The sequence below is a fragment of the Pleurodeles waltl genome, chromosome 8 (assembly GCF_031143425.1).
Source record: "Pleurodeles waltl isolate 20211129_DDA chromosome 8, aPleWal1.hap1.20221129, whole genome shotgun sequence".
In the NCBI taxonomy this organism is placed as follows: domain Eukaryota; kingdom Metazoa; phylum Chordata; class Amphibia; order Caudata; family Salamandridae; genus Pleurodeles; species Pleurodeles waltl.
The window spans coordinates 35081536-35104575 of NC_090447.1; the positions used below are offsets into that span (position 1 = coordinate 35081536).

The window sequence follows — 23040 nt, forward strand, 5'->3', positions numbered from 1 at the left end:
GTGACTTTTTGTGGTTCATCATGCAAGGGATTGTGACTGGTGCTTGACCAGGGCTCACTCCCCAGTCAACCAACAACCCAATTATTTATTCAGAAGTATGTTTTCCCCTGGGGTTGTGCAATCACACTTCTATGAAGAGAAGGACATAATCATGCCCATCAGGAAACAAATGGCCATATTCTACTAGACTATTAGGGAGTGTGATGGACAATGTAATGGACATGTTATTAGAGTTGTCTATTGAAACCGAAAACCGACTAATGTTGAAATGTGGGCTACATGTAATTGTAGCACAATAAATAAGGACAACGTTTTTTCTTGCATACCTAACATAAAATCCTTGTTAGGATTTCACAAAGCAAAGCAAATGGTTATTTGTGCTGCTTTGTAGAAAAAAAAGTAACCACATTGTGCTGGCTTGCGATACTTTGCTTCAGGGAGGCATCCCATGGGTCGTGCTTATGCAGAAAGAGGACATTTCCTGCAGAAAAACTATCCAGACAATAACTATTGCAGCCATAAAGCATATACACTTGCTCTACAGTGCAAGGGTGCCTGCGTAAAAGAAAGACCACCTCCCTCAAAGACACTAAACCATCCAAACCATTGCTGCCAATCTCATCCTAGACATTCATGGAAGAGCACACATCATGCCCCACCTCCCAAAACTCCACTGGTTACCTCTCCAGAAATGCTGCAAATTAAAGTTCCTCACCCATGCCTATATAGCTCCCCACAGCAAAAGACCAGCATACTGCAATGACCAAATCCAACTCTACTAAACTTCCAGACACCTATGCTCCAAATCTCCCTGCCTAGCACAAATCTCCCACAAGTGCAGAAGCAAGACAGAAGGACACACTTTTTTTTGCTTTATTGTGGCTAAAAGCTGGAATTAATTGTGCCATTTCTCTGAATAGTTGGTGCAGTTCTGCTCTCCCCAGGTGACATAGCTCAGGAATTTTGCTAAAGCTGTCGCGTTTTTTGTCTCTTGAAGTATGCTGTGGTATTGCATATGTGCATGTTGAAGTAATATCTTTTTAATGCATTTTGAGAAGCTGCAGCATCATTGGTAAGCTAGTGGATCCCACCAGATTCTGGAACTTTCTCAAACAGAAATGTGAGTAAAATAGGTGTTGTTCTCCAATTTTTGAGGCTTAAGAGGGATTATAGGATTCTGAGATCCATGTCAGACACACCTCCCTAGACTCCCCTAGTTGTCAAGTTGTGAGAAATGTGCAGGTGTTGTGGGTTTCGCTAGATAGCAGGTAAGACCAAAGTCCACAGCTAACAAATTGCAAAAAAGGTTGGTTTTCAGTAGAAAAAGTGAATGTGTTTATGTTACACTTTAGGCTCTTTCCTGTCACAGGGGCTAGACCTACCTGCACAAGCATGGTACCATTTTTATCAGGACACTTAAGGAAATGCTGGGTAGTAGGAAATGTGTGGCTCCCTAATGATTCCAGAACTTTCTGTCACAGAAACATGAGGAAATGTGTGTTTTCAACCAACAATCGAGGTTTGCAAGGGCTTCTGGGAAAAATCACCCGGATGCCTAGTTTCCAGAAATATATAGGGTTAGGAGGTTTCCCTACATGCTGGCTGAGCTAGGGCTCAAAATCCACAGCTCACCATATTGCAGAAAAAGGGTTGGTTTTCAGTGGAATACTTTGATGTGGCCATGTCGCGTTTTGTGCAGGGGCTGGCTCAACAACACAAGTGAGGTGACATTTTTATTGGGAGGCTTTAGGGCATGCTCGATAGTAGAAATGTGTACCCGCCCCATTGATTCCTGAACATTCCATCCCAAGAACGTAAGGACAATGGGGGTTATTCTAACTTTGGAGGAGGTGTTAATCCGTCCCAAAAGTGACAGAAAAGTTACGGATTTACCACCAGCCGTATTACGAGTCCATTATATCCTATGGAACTCGTAATACGGCTGGTGGTATATCCGTCACTTTACTGTCACTTTTGGGACGGATTAACACTCCTCCAAAGTTAGAATAACCCCCAATTTGTGTTTTTAGCCAAAGTTTAATGTTTGTAAGGGCTTCTGGGTAAAAACACCTCACTAGAACCACAGCAGCCACATCACTCTGGACACCAGAGGATTTCTTGTTTTTTTAGAAATATCAAGGTATTTTAGGTGCTGATCAAGGGCCCAAAATCTGCACTTACCCCGTTGTAAAAAAAAAAAAGATTTCTGCTTGGTAAAGTATGATGCCTCCAGGGCACATTTGGGGGTGGATTGTGTCACAGTTGCTATGCTCAGCCACATAAGTGGGGTATCAAGTTTTCTGGAATATATGTGGAAAAACATAACAGTAGAAAATTTGTTATATCAGTTGAATTTCTTTGCATTTGTGTGTTTAAAATGTAAGCCAGTGTGTATAAAAGAAGGCATTTTGCAAAATGTCCTCTAACGCACATGCCGGCATGGGTACCCACAAATTTAGAGTTGTACAAATACCCTACGTTAAACTCAGTTTCTGGTGGATAATTCAGAAATACATAGGTTTTCTTCATACCTATTTTTCATTTTCTAGATTTTAGCATGTGAATTGTTCTATATTCAGTACACAATGAAAAACCATTTCAAGGTGCCTCAGTTGTTAGCAATGGGTACATCTGGTTCCTGGAGAACCTACAAATCATACATATCTCAAGACAAGTATAGCAAACATACCAGTGTATTGCTTTTTTTAAGTCAGCCATTGTGACAAGAAATTATAGATGTCAACATTGTCCAAAAATGTCAGATTTTCCTCTCCATTTTTCATATTTTTATTTTTATTTCAAGGGTTACTTTCTTTAGAAAAACCTTGAGGGAGCTACCCAAATGGCTCTTGCTAAATTCTGAATTTTGTCTAAATTTTAGAAATGTATAGCTGTCTGGCATCATCCATGGCTTTTCACACCTGTTTCCACTACAAAGTGGACGTTGGTTGAAACTACAAACAATCTGAAAAATGAGCCTTCAGGAAAATGTCAAAACAGTAGTACAAAAAGTGTTTATCCATATCTCTGCATGTGCCTGAAAGCTGGGAAGATGGTGATTTTAGTACAGCAAGCCTTCTTTCATGCCATTATGAGGAAACAAAGACAATTTTCTGCAGAGCAGTTTTAAAAATTGTTTTTCCCAAAACCCCCACATTTAGCTTTATATTGGGTATTTTCTTGGTCCCCTCCAGAGGAATCTGCAAACGCGAGTGGCATTTGAATCCCCATAGTCCTGGCAAAAAAAGCAAGCACATTTGTTGAGGATAACTTTTGTGTGAAAAAGTTAGGAAGGCCTAAAAGCAAAGTACCCTACATAGCCGAAAATTTAGCTTAGTAGAGTGGAGTAGCAAAACTGGATGAGGCTCCCTGCGAAGAACATGGAGGGGCCCCCCTTTGACTCACTCAGGCCAGGTGCTGTGCTGAGGGGGTACCCTGGAGCTCACGGGACCCTTGCACTGCAGGGGCTGCGGGGGCCTTTGTGATGCCACTGGCTTAGTATTGGGAAGAAAAAACCTCAGCAGTGAACAATGGCTGTTTAAACAAAAATGTTTCCGGCTTGTGAAAACAGATAAAGGGACAAAGGTCTACTACCCCTTGCAAGCCTCACTCCTGTATTCGTAACCATTTACAGGGATTCACCAATCAAGACCTGCCTAACTATTATACCTGTATTTGTGAGGCAGGTCATTGTGCAACCCCCTGCAAAGTACAAACTACGATGTGACCTATTATTATGTAGGTTGCATAAAGAATTAATTTCCATGTTCAAAACAACCAGTGTGTAAATTGCACATAACACATCTCTATTCCTATAAAAATATGAATGCACAAGCATGGGACATATGTGAGAATGGAGGGGAATGCTTGTGTATAACCTGCATGGTGGTGCATCCGGAAACTTGGTGGCAATATCAGCTTTTCACATTTGAGCAAACTTTGTAGTCCTGGGAAGGTCCTGTTACTTCTATTTGGCTTGTTCTTCCTAACCAAATACATTCAGTGGTATTTCTTAACTAACAGAATGGGCACTGCTAGTTTGAAAACACTTTTCGGGTGCACACCAAAACCGAACTGCCTTTGGGTGCGTTCACCTGAGAGTTGATTACTCTCCTCCCTGTAAGACTTCTCACTCTTCCCAGTAGAAGCACTGTAGAAACCTGATCAGATCTGCATATACAGTGCCCGTAACGTCACCAAGGAATTACTTTGCAAACAGCAATAAGGAGTCTGCTGCATCTCCACTCTGAAAAATGAAAAAGTTTATAAAGGTAAGTTATGGATTATATTTAATCTTTTCACATGAACTTCTGTTTAAAGTAAACCTCAGAAATTCCATGAAAAATACAAAAAATGACAAAACAACACTGAGTGATTCTATTTTGGCTAATTGTGCAAAGTGGATTTAGCTGCCCAGTGCGCAGGATCTTACACATTTGGTCACAAAGCGAATTAGGCTCTTGTAAATCAGGGAGATGCTAGGCCTAGTACTAATGCATCAACAAAGGGCCTCACCCACTGACAAGGCCCTTTGTTGATGTGCCAGTAGAAGTTCATCAGTACAGCTGTGCCCCGGCACATGTCTAGCATATGCAGTATTGCTTAACAATCCTCATTCATGCCAAGCAGGATTACCCCTTTACTTCTGAGACACAAGGAATACAGTGTAAATGTTGGTACAATTAGGGGTTGCCCCTTCCCCTCCAACTCAGTGTAGCTCTCTATCACAGCAACCCAGTTTTTCTGACATGGGTATCTATACTGGTATTCAATCCTCTCCAATGAGACTTGTTTCCCCTTTGTATCAGTAAGGTGGATGGCCTAAACAGGAACTTTATTTCTGGGGTCCATTTGTTATTAAAGAAGACTAGTCCAGACATACTAAGGTCCACCCTGAAATCACAGATGAAGACAGGAGTGGATGTGTTTGTGCACAGGTGTGGTGGTTTTGCTACCTCCAATGACCTCTTTTCTGGGAGGTTTTAGGGCCTAAGATTGTCCTCCCCTACAGTGCCTTGCCTCTGCATCCTATCTAGCTTTGTTTGCATATCTTTAGGCTCGGTGTAAAGGTATAGTGCGGTAGGATTGGCCTCATATTGAGTGAGGTTTATTACCAACCTATGGGGTTCCACTCTACTAGGTTGTAACTTGGCCCGGATCCTACATAGGTACAGATGGATGAGGTATTTTGCTTTCTTGGGGGCTATCTGCTGGGATAAATAAAGCATATCTGCGCCTACAGCGTGTGGTATCAGTGAACAGATGTAGCATGGTCTGGCTGATATCTAGTGCCGACGGTGGTCCTGTGCTGATACCATGTGTTGTATAAGAGTTCACTGTGTAATGCGTGTGCTATACTAACATCAGGTTCAGTGTAATTCTAAGTGATGTGGGAAAGGCCCTTACACAAGCGTTGTAGAAATGCTTAGGTAGACTCCTTGAGACTAGGAAGATTTCTAGCTATGGTTGGATGCGCCCACACCCACAGCAAACAGAGGGCATACAATGGTACAAAAATACATAGCTTTTGGAATTTTCTCAGGATAGCTTCCTGGGGAAATATCTGCGGTCTTCTAGTGATCGGGGATGTTTCTGCAAAGTGCTGAAGTACTGGTGTTGTATTTGTTTTTGGAGAATTAGTTCATAGAAAAATGTCTGTAAAAAAAGTCCAAAAAAGTGAGTGGTCTTTGTCTTATATATTTGGGTTCTAATGGGGTTCTGGAAGTTTCTGCTGAAGAAGTGCCAGGTCGCAATAAACGCGGTACACTCATAGTTCGATTGCAGACCTGTTGGATAAAAGCTGTTGGTTGTAGGTTAGCTTTAGAAATACATACATCATTATTTAGTCTCAAGAAATTCCTTTGCCTTTCTTTTTTACATATATTCTGTATATTTACTTTGAGGGGACTCTAGTTGGGGCAAGATTTTTGGGATCAGTGAGTGTTTTAGTTATAGATCACCTGAGCTTTATTTTGCAAGTCATTTGGTCCTCTCTTTTTCGCAATGTGAGGGGAGAATGTTTCTATGGGGTGATCTTCATAGGATTATTCCTATTTCCTAACTATTTTCCCAACATGTGTGTGTTTGCTTTACCGATGTGGATGGAACTTTTTGACCAACACGTGCGTGGTGTGATGTGAAAGGTAGGGGACGTGTTCCATTTGGGTGTTGCCGGTGGTTGCAACGTGTCATAACGATATGTGTATGCCTCTCTAGTTCCTGCACATGGCAACGAGGTAATGCGATTCTCCTTAATGGAGTCAGGTGTCTTGGCTATGCCCTTTTCAGGAAACTTCATTTTGGACTACTTTTTGCAAGTCATTGGGTACCTCCCTAGATTTTCATGTGATGCTGTTTTTATTGTGGTTCCATGTTGTTGCTTGGTAATCTGTTGGATTTGTACGTGGACCTTGAAGTTTTATGGGGTCATCATTATGCCAAGTGTGCGGAAAACCTAGGTCCCCGCATTAGAACATTGCTTCATTTTGGAACTGAAAGGGACATCCATTTACTGGAGGCCACTGGTTTCTGGGGGTGCTGCAGTTGGAACTACATGCTATGAGGGAACTTTGGTCCCGGGCTAGGTGTCATTGAACGGGGACCATTTGATCTAGTTATTGGAACCTGTCCCAATAGGATTTGGGTGAGGGGACCTGGGTGCCTGTTTTTATGCATGGATTAAAGGCCACCCATCTCCCTCTTCAGACTGCCCTCCCCACGGGGCATGGCCAGTCAACCTGCCCTGGGGGACCTGCAGAAGAGTGGCGTCTAGACAAGTAGACTCTAGCGTGAACTCCCAATCTACAAAACGTACAGCAGCCCTGAGTATTTTCCTAAACGCAAGTAAAGGCATGAGTTTTCTCCTATTGTTGTCACTAGGCTTCATTTTTTTAGATGAGTTTTGAAGTGGGTATGATATGAATTAAAATTATTGAGGATTGTGGACTAGCTGCATACTTTGATTTTGCGATTGTTTAAAGGCACTGCCTTTGCATACAGTTACCCCCTCCCTGCTGTGGCTGTGACCCCGGTCCTTGCTGGACTGGATTCCCTGTTTGCTGTTGCTGTTGCCATGTGTTTGGCCAACCACCTGGTCCCTGCTGTAGTGGTGTGGTGGCTGCCTGCATTTACTGCGGCTCAATGTAGGATGCATTTGGGAAGACCTGGGCTTGGTTTTGTGGATGAGGATTTTGCAGGGACCGGACTAGGCTCATCGCTCATGATATGCCTTTAGCCAGTATCGGTCATCCATGAAGCCCATTCTGGGGCAGTAGTGGCACTCTCTGAGTTCTGGCTGCTGTCAGCCTCCCTGACCTCTGTCGCTATGACTGGGTGGAAATCCTATGTGGTTTTGACTGGGTGGAAACCCTCTGGGGTTTTGAGGTGTGTCTGGAAACTGGTGTCACTTGCACACTTGCAGCCAACGTGTTTCCCTCGAGGGTGGTATTTTTTAACTTATATTGGACCAGCTTAGTGGTGTCTTTCTGGGATTGCCCTTTTTTCCCCAGTCCTTTTCCTGCTTATTCCTGTAGTAGTGTAATATTTGAGCCTGTATTTGCCACAAGGTTTGGTGTCTAATCCTATTAAGCTGTCCAGTCCACTCTGCATTTCGGTGGCAGCCACTTTTTGAGAATTTTGAAAAAGAATGCAACCTGGTGGCCTTTGTTCTTCTATGGCCATCCTGCCTCTTGTCCCCATCATTCCCTCATTCTGTCTAGAAAGTTAGTCATGGTTTCCCTGGGCTTTGCTCTCTCCACCATCAATCCTTCTACGTCCCGGCAGTCAGAGAATATTTCTCTAAGGGATGATGTCTGAATCAATTGAACGCTGGGCCATCATGCTCGCAGTTATTCAGCGTGACTGGAGGGATGTGTGCTTGGGAAAACACCATGTTAATCTGCTCTCTGATAAGGCTGCTTCGCAGACTCTTGACATCGCCTATTGCTACGTTTATCCCTGCAATGTTTTTCTCAAAATATTGAGACCCATTTTCCTGCCCTGTCCATCAATAGGAACAGTTTGGTCCTGAGCTGTTCTTTGTCCATCTGTGCCCATGGCAGATAGATGGTTTCTGATGTGCCCTTCTGTAACAATGGGTATATTTTGGCTTGGAGCCCTTACGTTTGTTTTTCCTCAATGTAGCACTCCCATCTTCTGAGGCACTACTGCATGTAGGGGAAGTTCCATTTGGGATCTCCCTCTCCATGCCAGATACAGTAATCCGTGATGGACATGTCCTCTGCTTCGAAGGATCCCTCCAGCCAGGGTCTATCATACTGACCCTCACTTTCAGTCCACCTGGCCAGCAGCTGGCAAAATGGTCACACAAAGGACTTGCCTTCTTTTTTACACACTATGGGTCATATTTAAGGAAAGTAGCGCTGCACCTAATGCACAGCCACTTTCCTTGCGCCCCTTAGTTCCCCCCTGCCGTCACTATGTGTGCACCGTATCTAAAATACGGAGAACCATAGCGCAGGAAAGGGGCAATAACATCATTTTTATTAACGCTATTGATGTACACAGCAGGAGTAGAGCCAAAATATTGGTGTTACTCCTGCAGAATACATAGGGGGCCATTATAAATAATGGAAGCCACCTTTTATCACCTGCTCTGAGCAGGTGTTAAAAGTGGCATAAAAAATTATGCAAGGAAATCTGTTAGAGTTTCTTGCACCATTTTTTCAGCCCCCTCTAACAGGGGAACCCCCCCTCTGCATATATTATGCCTGGCGCAGGCATAATGTAACGCAAAGGGTTACAAAGTGGTGCAATACATGCATTGCCCCACTTTGTAAATATGGCATGAGGATTTTGGCCTTGTTGGGCCACATTAGCTTAAAAAAATGACACTTATGTGGTGCAAGGTGATGCTACAGGTTTATAAATATGCCCCTATCTCTCTAGAGGTCAGTTTGTCTGACCGCCACATTCGGGGGGAGTGGCAGACGATGTTGTCATTGCTCTCCTTTTGCATACATAAGCTTCTCCTATGCCTTAATTAGGTCGGGACTGGTCTACTCTGATCTATTATTTCTTAGTGAGCCCCTGGCTTACATTGATAATCTGGTGGGGCCCCCCTTCTGGTTCTACCTTGGATTCCTCTTCACGTGGAACCTGAGGCCTACATTAACAATGTCCTGTTTTCCCTTTGCGCTTCCCAAGCGAGAGTTCTCTCTTTCTCTCTCTCTCTCTTTCCCTCTGTCCCCACCCTCAACATGTGCCTTTTTCTAACTTCCACCTCAGCTTCCCCCTTCACTCGGTGCTGTGTGAGGTTCTCCTTGGTGGGAATGTGCCCTCAAACTTACGTTGTGTTGTCTCTTCTGCTGCCTGGGCACCTCTTCAGGGAGTGTATACTGTGGCTCCCCTCTCTACTTTGGACCCTAGAAGGTTGGGAACATTTTCCCACCCCCATTGGCAGTGTCACTGTCCATTACCACTACGAACCTTCCAGAACACGCTAGCGGATAGGTTGGAGAATATGCTCCTCACGCTGCTGGGGTTCGAATGTCTTGATGTGACAGATGGGGTGTAAGACTTGGGAGAACCCTACCACCCCCCTGACATTGGGCTTGATTCATCTGGGCTTCCCGGTCTGGTGGCCCCACAGCCTTGGATCCAGCAGCTTTCTGCCCAGTGGGGGGATCTTCAGGCCCTATAATAAATGGATTGGTGTAAGCTTTTGCAGGAACGGCTGGAATGGGAGGCATCAGAGAGAGCACCTACATACCTACGTATTGTGAGGGAGGTGCAAAAGCCTTGCTTGTGGGTTCTGGGTGGTTGCAAGTCGGGGCTACCTAGCAGATGGGCCATAGTACTAACAGTGCCTCTTTTTTAGCCTTCTTTCACACTACAAATTTGGTCTGAATGTGTGTACATGTGTGTTCTATGATACTGGTGACGAATGTTTGCCCCTCTGGCCAGGGGAACGCGTGTGCCTTAGTACGTGCATGCCATTCACAGCAGAATTTATCTGGCTTTTGAGCCTGCCTATGGACTCTAGTTTGCATGAGGCTTAACAACAGCTCCATGATGGGTTGGGAACCTTTTTAGGGGGCTGGTATAGTTCTAACTTTCTAGAGTTTAAATCATCCTAAAGTCTCCTCTGGCTGTGGGGAAATAGGGGATCATGCAGCAATAGCTACTAGCTATGTGCTCAACTTTAGACAGAGGTGCATCAAATAGACTTTTTTACAGTGCATAAAACAACGCATATGAAGGTTCACAATCCTGAAAGAAAGTGATATGGAATAAAAATTTGTGAGAGAAAGATAACCACTTCTTTATATGCATACTAAACATTTAACGAGACATAGCATTTAAATATCAAATGTAATTGCAAATAGTTTATCAGTGCCACACATCAACAATGCATGAACTGAAAATCACAATGTAAATAAAATGGAAGAGGGAAAAAAGTGAAAAATAAAAAGTGATGGCTTTGTCAAAAAAAAAAAAAAACCCTAGCGTGCCCAATGTCGGGGAGTGGTTCTGTGCAGTACACAGGACTAAGGGCCAGATGTAGGTATAGAAAATTTTGCGAGTTGCAAATTGCGAGTCATACCGACTCACAGTTTGCATCTCGCAAAAGTGTATGCAGAAAGGTGTCTCAGACACCTTCTGCAACTCGCTATGGGGTCGCAAAGACCCACCTCATGAATATTAATGAGCTGGGTCGCAAATTGCGACCCCCATAGCGAGTCCCTGCACTCACAGGGATGGTGGCCTGCTGGAGACAGCAGACCTCCATGTCTGTGACTGCTTTTTTAATAAAGCAGTTTTTTTTTTTTAATTGCAGCCCGTTTTCATTAAAGGAAAACGAGTTGCAATTTAAAAAAATAATGAAACCATTTGGTTTCATTTTTTCAGAGTAGGCAGTGGTCCATAGGACCACTGCCTGCTCTGAAAAAATATTTTCAGCGACATTCACAAAGGGGAAGGGGTCCCATGGGGACCCCTTCCTGTTTGCAAATGAGTTACCACCCACTTCAAGTGGGTGGTAACTGCGAATTGCTTTGCGACCCTTTCGCGGTCACAAAGCAATTCTACATCGCAGTGCGAGTCGCAAATAGGAAGGGAACACCCCTTCCTATTTGCGAGTCGGATTCACATTTTGCGAGTCGGTACCGACTCGCAAAATGTGAATCAGCATCGCGATGGCCGTTTTGCATGTCGCAAACTGCGTTTTTCGCAGTTTGCGACATGCAAACCGGTTGCTACATCTGGCCCTAAGTGAGCCCGATAGTCTGTCAATATCAGCTTGAGGACAAAGATAGCAACTATTTATATGGAGAAGAAGGAAAACTCGACAACTACAGGCCCTCCTCTGCCAAGCACAAGCTACACCTAATCTCCAAGGTCCAAACATTTCTGTAACATCCAAATTGCACCCTATATCACACAAAGGGGTCATGCGTACCATCTGTGCCACGCCCAGTGTTTCAAGCAAATAACACCTCTCACTTCCTTCAGTTTCTGCCAGTGTTAAGAAAGCAATAGTACTGAGAAAACCCTTTTAGATTCAAAGATAAATTGAGGTGTTGGCCCTATATCACAACCAGGGCCAGTGCCTACCATCTATGTCTTGCAAAGTGGTACAAGTGGCAAGGCCTCACCCCCAATAAAACACTCAGGGATCAAGCATCTGGAGCACACCCAGTGGTCCCAGCAACTAAACAACGCTTTCACCTTCCCTAGCCGTGAGTCGACTATTATTAAAAGGTGACCTCCGCGGAATCGCATCCAAGGCCGACCTTGTGTCTATTCAGTTCAGACACATGAAATGTGCAATTGTCAGATTTCTGCCAGTTGCAGGGTGCTCAGGTTACATGTTTACATTTCTTCCTAGTTTGCCATATGCCAAATGCAGGGACTAAGGATGAGATGTAGTCTGTTACCCACTGTTGGCGGCTTCAGGATGGACCTCCACCCTGCAGATTCAGCAGAACTTTCAATCAATTGCCGCATCTGCTCACCTCTTTTTGATGTGCATATGTGAATCCTTATAGGTGGGGGTCCTCTTCCTTTAACAGCAGTCTGGCTTGAAAAAACAATCTCTCCTATCTGGTACGGCAAAATGTTGCTTGAATGCATATTTACTTTAAAGAAATGAAAGACAAGAGGTGTTTGGCAAAACAGGAATAGTTAGTTTAATTATACCCAGTGGCAGGGAGAGGGCAGTACAAAGTTGGGGTCTGATGACTGTGTCTCAAAGTTACAGAGTTCTGAGCACCATTGTATACAATTCTCGAAAGGTCGTAAAACAATACTCTGCATTCTTTGGAGAAAGGAATCCGGATCTAGTCCCAGAATTGTAAGTCTGACCATCTGATAAAGTACGCAGCTGGGTCTTGACATTGCATGGACAAAATACTGGCCAGTAGGTAACCTGTCCAGATGACCGGCATGGAGGTGCGTGATCACTGTGTGTTGTGATCTGGTTGGCTGAGTGTTCCTAACTTTGTGTGGCCTCTAACTTTTATGGTGTTTTCAGAAAGTGTGCCCCTCTGGCTAGATGTGTTTTATGAGGGCCCAATCTCCTACGACTATTGCGGTGTCGCTGTCTATCTGAGGGATCGATCTTGTTTTTTCCTGTTCAACTGTTTGTCTATGGGCTGCATGTCACCCCAACCGTGATCTGTCAATCAGTTGCCTCAGGCCTAGGTTGCAGGGCTTGCCTGACCAAGTGTTTCTGATGCAGAGTTGATGAGGAGGTCACATTGGTTAGAATCGACAACAGTGATGCAAGTCCACTATTATGTGCACATTGACATAATTTTTATCCATATGAACAGGCTGTCCTGTTTTCGGTGTTTATGTTTTGTGTATTTGTGTATGTTTTGTGTATTTCAGTAATGTTTTTTCAGTGTTTATCAAATGTTTTGAAATCAGTGCTTACCATCACTTATTCAACTGCCTAACCCCCAAAATGTAAAAAACATGTATTTCTCCAGTATTTAAAAAAAAATAGTGTGATAAATCACATATTAAATTTAAAAGAGAAGTAATGCAGGATCTTTGGTGTCTTTCCTTTGGCATTGTGTCCAATGGACACATTTTAGACAGTTTTAGACAAAGAATGTCTATGCATTGCACTTTCACTCCTATCTTGTTACACTCTCTCACATATCGTTATCTCTCACACTCAGTTTGTCAGTGTCATACACTCACCTGCCCCCAACAGCAGTGACGACACTGGAGCCAATGCTGGACCTTTACTACTTCTCAATAAGAAGCAAGATCCAGGGACAGTACTCCTAGATTCAGCTTCCAGAGGGGGAAGGGGAAAGGGACAGAGTAAGAAAAATAAATTTACAGTGCTGCATCTCCTCTGCATCGGTACTACTCTGCTTAACAGGATGCATTGCTCCTGACACCTTCTGGGTATGTGAAGGTGGATGTTTACAGGACCAGCATCTCTGATTTTGTGAAGGTGCAATACACTGAGAATAAAAAGAAGGTGCAATTAACATCAACACACTAGCAAGCCTCTACATAAATTACAATGCACTTCTTCAATAACCAACACTTACATGTTTCTTCAAAATCACAGCATAAGAGCAGAATAACCAGATTCTTGGACGAGCATCTACTGAGACTCTCAAGGAAATACTTGAAATACTGATTGGAGCCTATGACACTCCTGGAGTAAACTCAGAACATAGACTGGAGTTACTGGCTCCCATGTTACACTTGATACATGGATTGGAGTTGGAGCTCACTCCCAAGGCATACTAGAAACAAGATTGCTCTTTTAGAGAAATTTAGAGAAATTCCTAAGGTATGCTAGAGACAAGGTTACACTTAGAACTAGGTTCCACTCTTTCCATAGGTTGCACTCAGAACAAGGTTATACTCGGAAAAAGATTACACTAGGAACAAGATTATACTCAAAACGTAGGTTGGAATTACTGATGCTTCCAAGGTTACACTCGGTAAATAGATTGGAGTTACTGATGCTCCCAAGGTTACACTCGGTACATAGGTTGGAGACAATGCCACTTCCAAGGTATGCTAGAAACACAGGCTGGAGGTTACAAGGTTCATTCAAATATCAGTCAGTTCTGAAAGAAAAATCTTCTTGATACTTCTGTTCAATAGATTAACACAGAATTAAGTATCTGGTCCAGGAGCAAAAACAGTTCAAACACTAAGGTTGGAGAGAGGGTGTGGAGCAAGGACTAGCAAGGAGTGGTGGAGGAAAATTACTGAAAAGGAACTGGAGCCATGTCTAGTTTTTTTAAAAGACTGACAGACAGGCCTGTTACTACTATTAAGGATTAGTGTGCACTAAACTGAAGGGAAGGTATTCAGCCTTTTCTTGTACTTTAACTAAAATCCAAAGAAGGCTTGGTGCAAGAAGCTCAAGAGGAGGCGGAATCCTAGCTCATGAAGGAAGACACAGGAAGCGTTGCAGAAGCCAGGGTTATGGGGCCATCAGAAAGGCATAGAAGACTAGAGCAGTTGTAGCTATGGGTGACCAGGGAATTGTGTGCAGGGGCAAAACATGAGCAGGACTGGATTGCTGGAAGATCCGGGTCACTCAGGAAGTGAGTGCAGGGATGTCGCCTGCGCAAGACGGGGACGAGGCCAAGCGCCGATGCAGGTTCAAAGGGGGTATTTATCCTGGAAGAAAAGAGTGCTCCAGAGAGGCCTGTGTCTCACGCGCAGCCTGGAAAGTTCAAATGAACCTGGGGAAAATCAGGTGTTCGATACAACAGATATGATGCCTAGCAGTTGACAGGTGCGAACTGTAATTGGCAACAATACACAAATACAACGGAACTCCAAGTGCTTAATGGTACAATTCAATGGTTTACAGTGGAAAGATAACTTTCCTAAATATACACGTAATATCTGCAGGTGCTAAGTAGACCAAACTTGCATAGCAACAGAACAGGAGGGTCAATGGTTCAGGCTTCCTGTGAGGGACTTTGTGGAGTGCTCCAAGTGCCAAAAAAGAAGCAAGACTTGGAGTGCTTGGTACAGAAAGGCACCACAAGGGAAAGAAGTCATGAATCAGATGTGCACATAGGACAGAAGATGGAGTTATGAGAGTTAGGCCTCTGTGTGGTGTACATGGCTATCAATTGATTTAAAAAGTAAGAGTGCTATATTTAAATCTTTGAATAAACACATTACTGGTCACAGTTGGATGTCATTCACACACTTCTTACTGAAAATTGTGACATTGTATGGGTGGTCCACCCCTGAAAACAGCATAGTAGCCTGTGGAAACATTTACATTGTTGAGTAACATTGTATTGATTTTAAACCCCTTCATTCCAAGGCACCTGAAACTTGATGCTACATGCATGCTCACCACTGCTTTTCTGCACTCTTTGCCTGTCTACATTAAGGTGGTGATGCAGTTATGTGGACTTTTATAGGCAGCAAGTGTCCCCATAGAAAATGTCTTATTTTAAGTTACTTCTGACCTTTCAACAGGCATCACACTTGAAGTTTTGTTTTTAGCATTGTACCTATGGACTCAAACACCACATCACTAAAGAGCATTTGGATAAAAAGCCAAGATTAGCTGACGGCATCAGAAAACAATTGGTCTTGCAGCTTTGAATTTTGCTGTTATGTAGAACATCTTGTATCATGTTTTCACCATCATCCCATGTGCATTAGCGACAGCACTCATTTCACAGCTATCCATCACCACACCTTACATTGCATGTTTAAAGTCTGGGGTGTTTGGCAGATGACCTGCTATCAATACTGACTTGTAAGAAAGGGGAGCTTCAGTCTCAAAGGATTTTACCCATTCTGTGTCTGTGGGTAAATATGAAAATACATATTGTTTGAACCTCAGCCATTCTGCCATTTCACCAATCAGTGAAAGAATTTAACTCTGCCAGAAGATCAAATTTGATTTTTAATAGGTCCCTACAGTGTATCAAATAATTAAATTAGAACTAAAACATGCTTCTGAACCCACAATTTTAATCCAAGCACACAAATCCTGAAGAAATAAAAGAAGAAATAATATTTTAGTGGCATTCCCTGAACAACAAAGTTCAAGCAGAATAATCTTAGCTTGGTCTTTCTTGCAGTTACCTCATATAACAAAGTTACATTGTTTTGGCCCCTTCAGGAGGAAGTAAAATGTCTCATTCTCTCTCACCTCCCTTTATTTGAATGACATTTTAGTTTGTAGTTTTACAGGTGTAAACCTAGAACACGATAGCCAAGAAAAGGGTTAGGTATAATTAACGTATGGAAATGCTTCCATGTTTCTCTGTAGGAGGATTTTCCAGCTATGTCAAATGTAGAGCCATAATAGCACCCCTAAAGACTTTCTATGTGATCTCCTTTCTTCTCATCCTTTAATCCAATGAGCCGCCATCTGTTTTGTGTTCTTTGTACATATTCTCATCCTGATGTTGCATTGCACTTCCAGGGAGTCATCAGAGCTGGTTCCCCTCATGCTACTAAATATGTAAGATGCAACTGATGAATATCATATTGCACATTATTTGAGGTCAGTAGGAGGGTGTACCACTAGACAGATCTAGGCATCCGAATCTTGATTTCTTCATTTTGAAACTCCAAAATACATATGATTCTATTCATTTTTCTGTAAGATGGGTTGAATACTACTTTAGGTTTAGTCGTCAGATGAATGTATGATGTCGTTTCACATCTTGCAAGTCACATAACATCTTTTTTTATGATTTCATGTGTTCATTCATGTTACACAGAAGCAACACTAGGTTTTGGACATAAATATCACATTCAAACAATTGTTTATTACCTGCTCTTTAATGGGATTTATTGCTTGTGCAATATTGTCCACTATTTGCACATGCTGTAAGGTGGTAAAATCACCTTTGTCTTGTAGTTTATACTAGTTTGTATTGTTTCCACCCTGTTAGGTCTATCTGGAATACATTAATTTGAATTTGGTGTAATCCAATTCCATGTCATCTCATGTCACACTAAACTGAACTTAGGGTGTGATTTGTTCTAGAGATAGGCTATTCTCTAACTGAATTTAATGAACATGTGTATGAACATGTAGCTACACATCGCAGAGCACACCTCCACAACCCTCAAGTCCTCCAGTACATCTTTTCATCATTATGAGGCATATAAAATACAGTTTTATCCCCTTGTGGTGACAGGGCTTCCATTAAGTGGTTCTGCATAAAGATGGTTTGACATTGACAAAGCAGCTTGCTTGATTGTATTTGCATTTTCATGGCGGCGATATCCACATATTGCATGCATCTTTATCACAAAATGGGAAATGCTATATACATCATCTTCATTTTACCTTTCTGCAGAAACATATCTTCGCAAGAACCCCAGTAGTACTGGATGATAAATTGGTTCTCCGCCACTATATGTTTCTGCACTCCAACAAGCATATAACAATGGAGCATTTAATTCAATAAAATATTTTATTTTTGGTCTGAACAACAAGTAAGTATAAGAATGCAGTGATAAAATACATAAAACTGAATCTTGCAAATAATAAAAAAATGCACACCCTAAAGTTCGGAAGATGCACTTGACGCTATGTAATGCTGCACAAGAAACAGGATCTGATTGTGCGATATTTGAGAACTAAAAGGGCACTGTACTAATTACTTGAAGATAGCATGCTGAGTTGCTTATGTAAAGGTCCCTTTGCCAGGGTCTGGTGCCTATCCTCATTAACAGGGGTTTTAGCCATCGCATCTATGTTCAACATATGGGAATAGCACATGGTTCTAACATTCTTCCTCAATTAGACAGCCAATATGAGAATACCTAAGTGACAGAGAAGTGTAAACCTTTCATGGAAAACATTTTCACAGTTGATATTACTCCGAAAAGTCATCTAATACAGCTCTTTGTTGGAATAACTTTCCATTGAGGGACAAGAACTGCATATCCTTTCACTTGCCAAGAGACCAGAAAGGCCCCCTTTGCTTTTCAGTTTCTGGCTGGAGATTTAAACCAAGGTGTAGGCTGGAGATGTAAACCTAATCTGTGTATGAAATATGAGTGGATCCTGAATGTAGTTTGCAAATCAGCTTTCTTGTAAGGAAAGTGCAATGCACATTCACACAAATCTCTATGAATTGGTCCTGTAAAATGACTTCCATTTAGCTATGATGTTTTGGTGCGCTTCACATAACATCACAACAGCACTATAATGAATGGTCTCTGCAGGCTACACAAGCCACTGGACTTGCAAATTAAGACGATTGCTTGAGAAGGGTGAGTTATAAAGTGCCATCTTCTATGAGATCAGTTGTCTTTTCAGTCCTCTTGGACAGTAGTTGTTGCTCTTCATGTTTTGTGAAGCATCCCTCATCCTCTCAACACCCATTTCTTACAGATGTCTATTGGTTCACTTTTCTTTTGGAGCCCATTTCCCTTTACTTAGCACTTTTATGACGCTTTGTTTAATCTCTTTGGTCCTCATCCCATAAATAATTGGGTTCAGAGCAGGCGGGACCAAGAGATGAAGGACGTTAAGTAGAATAGGCACATCAGGAGCAATTTCCTTCTCCATCTTGTTTGTGAAAATCCAAACCAGCATTACAGTGTAAAAAAATGAGATCAAAATTAGGTGAGGTGTACATGTGCTGAAGGCCTTTGCACCAGCTCCTTTTGCTTGAAGGTGCAGTACTACCCAAAGAATTCTAAAATAAGACAAGCAGATGATGCTAAAGTCACTTCCTAGCAGGCCAAAGCCAACAACCAACTGGTAGACTTTGTTCACAGTTATGCTATCACAAGCAAGGCTGGTTATTGCAAGATTGCTGCAAATACAGTTTTCAATAACTGTTCTGGAGCAGTACCGGAGTCCAGCAGCAAGTATTGGCAGAGGTAGGAACAAGAGAGCATTTCTGAGCAGGATAAATACAAGGGCTTTGGCAACAAACCTGCTAGTGATGACAGAAGGGTATCTCAAAGGGTTGCAAATGGCTGTGTAGCGATCATAGGCCATCAACAGAAATGTAGCTGATTCCATTCCCACAAAGCTGTTCATGATGTACATCTGAAACAAACATCCTGATAGACTGATATTCTTCATGTTGAAGCAGAGGATACCTAGAATCTTTGGGTTGCTGCTCATACACAAAACTAGATCTAAAAGTGCCAGGAAGGCAAGGAAATAGTACATGGGTTCATGAAGGGCCTGCTCTCTCTGTATGACCGCCAGGATTGAGATGTTAGCACCAACAGCAAGAAGTAAAAGTAGAGCCAGAGGGATGGACAACCAGTGCTGCCAGCTCTGGATGCTTGGGAAGCAGATCAGCACAAAGGTTGAAATCTGAGAGGTGGTGTTGACAATAACCATACTTAAGATATTAGCACATCACCATCTATAGAAAGAATCTGGAAGAGAAAGAAGGCGTTAGTAGATTACTTCTGTTACTAAATGTAAATTCCCAGAGTACATGCCCTTGGTAAATCACACTGCCACAAGTGTCCACAGACACACCCTTCAGCACTGTGAGAATGAACTAGGTGCACAGTGTGGTCTTTGGACAATCCCTAGAGCCAGTCAGAGTGAATATGGCATTTGTCCACACATTGCAGTCAGTGCTAGTGTCTGGCATGATCCTCAAGCAATAGTTATTGCCTTGTTGCAAGCAGTGTCCTGCATCCAGTACACTCCCCCCAATACTTGTGGGGTAAAATGGATACCGAAATAGGAGAATGGCCCTTCGCTATACTTTTCACCCTGACTCCCACCTCAAGGTTCTTCTGGGCATAGCCTTTGACTTCTTTGGCCATAAATTGTGGGTGGCTGCATGATTGATGGCCAACTGCACTGCCTTCCCATCATCTTTTACAACCCCTTATAAAATCCTTTTTTCCTTCAAGAATCCGCATGAAAGTTTTAGGACCATACCTAACTTCACCAATATTGTTTTAGAAAAGTCTGTATAGATTAGTTCTGGAAGTATCAAAGTTGTAAGTGAATCTCTTTTTAACTGCTTCTGGCAATATAAGTATGTACCAGTGTCAATTTTCAACCCCTTTGGGAATTGGACTAGACTTCCATATGGTTAGGATTTAACGGGTGATGGTTCCACCAATGCCAGAGGAACATGTACTCTGACTCAAACACAGCCCCAGGATTTCATGGACATAAAAATACACAATAGACAATCACATTTCACATTTAACTTGTCAGCGTGCACTATAATTCATACATTTTGTTTTTAAACTGTACAGAAACTACTGATCCACTACACATATTTGCAGCAAACCTATAAAAGTGCACTGAAGAAAATGGTTCTCAAGAGCAATACTGGATATTTCTGTGACTTTCAATGCAAACAAATTGGAGGTTTACTCTCAACCTTATTATTGACATATTACAGTATGCTGCTGTCTTTCAGATTTGTAAAATCAGACTCACAGACCAATGCATTGGCCCACATTTACTAAAACCTTTCAATGGGTTTACATTAATTTTGTCACCTCAGCAAAACAGCTTCATAGTAGATGCGCAAAGCTTTGCCTCCACATTGGGACTGCTGCGTGACCTCTCCATAGCACAGGAATTCACATCATTGCCTGCAGCCTTCCTGGAACTGCCACTGCATGAAGCATCCTCGAAAAAGACCATCGCATTGCAAGCCCCTCATCGACTGCATCCTCAATGATGATGCAGGACTCTGCATCACAAGCCTCACAGGTTCTTTAGAACCAGCCATTCTGCAACTCATCTTGATGCAGGAAAATACATCAAAAGCACCTTGTCGATGACAACTTTGAGGACGATTGAGGGCCTCACATTGCAGCTTAACAGCTCCTGGGAATCACCAGAGCACAACACAACCTTGGCATGGGACTCTGCATCACTGCACAACCGGAATTTAAGGTACTTTTGTTCAGTTGGACCTAACTGGGTCCCTGTGCTCGGCTCATGTTTTATCGTGGTCAACATGATCTTGTGATTGATTGTTTTGGTCTGGCACAACCAGATGACCACAATTGGGGCTTTGTGCCTTTAGGTACCATTTTTAACTAAATCTTTCAAATTGCATATTTCCAGTTATACTTATTAGATTTTTGTTGTTTGGTCTTTAATTATATATTGAATTTGACTCTATTTTCTTAAATTGGTGTGGGATTTTTCTTGTGTTGTATTTCACTTTATCACTGTTTGAAGTGCTCCATAAATGCTTTACCCTGTGTTGTATTGGGATGAATATGGAACATAGAGTGTTAAAGGAGAATGTGGAAGGTTGGGAGATTCTGGATTTGGAATGAGGAGCAGTTGCTGCGCTTGTTATGTGTTGGCACTTGCTGCTCCGTGCCCACCCTGTGAAGACGTATCTTATGTGAATAAACCATTTCTTTGGAATACCTTAGTGTGTGGCATCCCTTCAGTTGGCGACGAGCTAGAACCCGTATTAACACAGGGTGGAGCACATCTTCATACGTGTATCGGATGATGTGTCCCTCTCGGCAGTGAGGCGTAGCTGACATGTATCAGACAACACATCCTGGGCATGGTCGCCATGGCAGCGTTGTGAACGCTGTGTATGCATTTGGATTCTCTACACATGCGGCGCCTCATACGAGGTTGCTATGGCAGCGTGCAACGCGCAATGAACGTTATCCTCACATTTTTTTTTTTTTTGTATTTAATAATTTCATCGACCCATTCCCTCAGGAGTGTTCTTCTCTCGGTTTCGACGGCGAATTGTAAGAATCTTATTGGAAGACTCTGTATAAGGTTTGAGCGAGTCCTTTTAAATTTGACGGTAATTCACACACCATTTTCAAAAGTATTCAGGGTACATCATTGGTGATTCGCACACCTTGCTAAAGACTCTATAGGACATATTTTAGGGTTAAGATTGTTTCTTTTTTTTTCTTTTGTTTGCCTAGCTTTAATTACTATTGCATTTGACTGTTAACTTCAATAGGGCTGTATAACAATTATTGGTTAAGTTGTGGTTCTGTATTGGGTATAATGCATCAGTCCGTAAGCCTCCCACTCCATTTCTGGCATCACAGGGTTTGCCACTTGTGGAGTGGAAGCAATGGAAAGAGTGTTTTGAGGCATATTTAGATGCCATTGAAGGAGAACTATTTACACAAAAAAAGAAATATGCCTTTTTGAAGCATTCCTTAGGCATGGAAGGTAGGAAAATTTGAAAACACTTACCCCAAGTTTTGGTTACTGGTGAAGGGGATGAACTAGATGAATATGAGTCAGCCATGAAAGCCTTAAATGTACGTTTCAAGAAAAAAAAAGTCATAATGGAAAGATATAAATTTTATAAGAGACAACAATTGCCTGGTGAGTCTATTGAAAACGTTGTGGGAGATTTAAGGGTGTTGGCTGCAACTTGTGACTTTAGGCCATTCATGGATGAGATTATACCGGATCAAGTTGTTGAGAAATCTAACAACAGGAAAATTCAGGAGAAACTTTTGACTATTGATGATCTCACTTTGGAAAAAGCGATAGAAGTTGCAAGCAGTAATGAAGCTACCACAAAGTTCATGAAGCAGATGAGTATCAAATCGGAGGTACATAACGTTCAGTCGCCGAACACCAGCAAAAATCTGGATAAAAAGGTAACATGCTTCGGTAGCAACAAAAAGAAAACCATGGAGTGCTATCGTTGTGGTAGCAAAAGACATTTAGGTAATTCACAGTGATGTCCTGATGTGGATAAGTTCTGCAATAAATGTAAAAAAAAGGTCACTTCATCAAGGTTTGCAAAGGCAATTGGGTTGCAGATTCTGCTAATAAATCTGTATATAATGTAGTGGAAGGTACTGCTGAATGTCCAAGTGACTCCGATGAAGATGGGGTTGTTTTTGCGATTCAGGAATTACAGGGGACTGGAAAGTCTGTGAAGAAACCCTGGTGTTCTTTCGTGATTAATGGGGTTGGTTGTGAAATGATGGCTGACTCTGGGTCCCTGGTTACTTTAATTGGTTTGGATGAGTGGAACAAAATGCAGTGTGGAAAGTTAAGGAAGTCTAAAGTTAAACCAATAGCGTAACGGGGTTGAATCTATTAAGGTTGTTGGAGAATTTGAAGCAACCTTGGATTTC

General features: G+C 42.4%; 1 protein-coding gene across 1 annotated transcript; it reads right to left on the reverse strand.

Annotated features, from left to right (window-relative positions):
• Window positions 1-18349: 18349 nt before the first annotated feature.
• On the reverse strand, window positions 18350-21453 carry LOC138249357 (olfactory receptor 56A4-like). The gene is made up of 2 exons (XM_069203315.1): window positions 21332-21453; window positions 18350-19307 (listed from the first exon to the last, which is right to left on the reverse strand). Exons 1-2 carry the CDS (start codon window positions 21451-21453, stop codon window positions 18350-18352), a joined length of 1080 nt encoding a protein of 359 aa, XP_069059416.1.
• Between the last annotated feature and the right edge of the window lie 1587 nt (window positions 21454-23040).

Excerpts from the sequence above, each read along its gene's own strand:
- LOC138249357 (XM_069203315.1), bottom strand. The coding sequence starts at position 21,453 with ATGTCAGCTACGCCTCACTGCCGAGAGGGACACATCATCCGATACACG. Across the intron at positions 19,308-21,331 it reads AAGGGATGCCACACACTAAG|TATGGTTATTGTCAACACCA; the intron begins GTATTCCAAAGA and ends TAATATCTTAAG.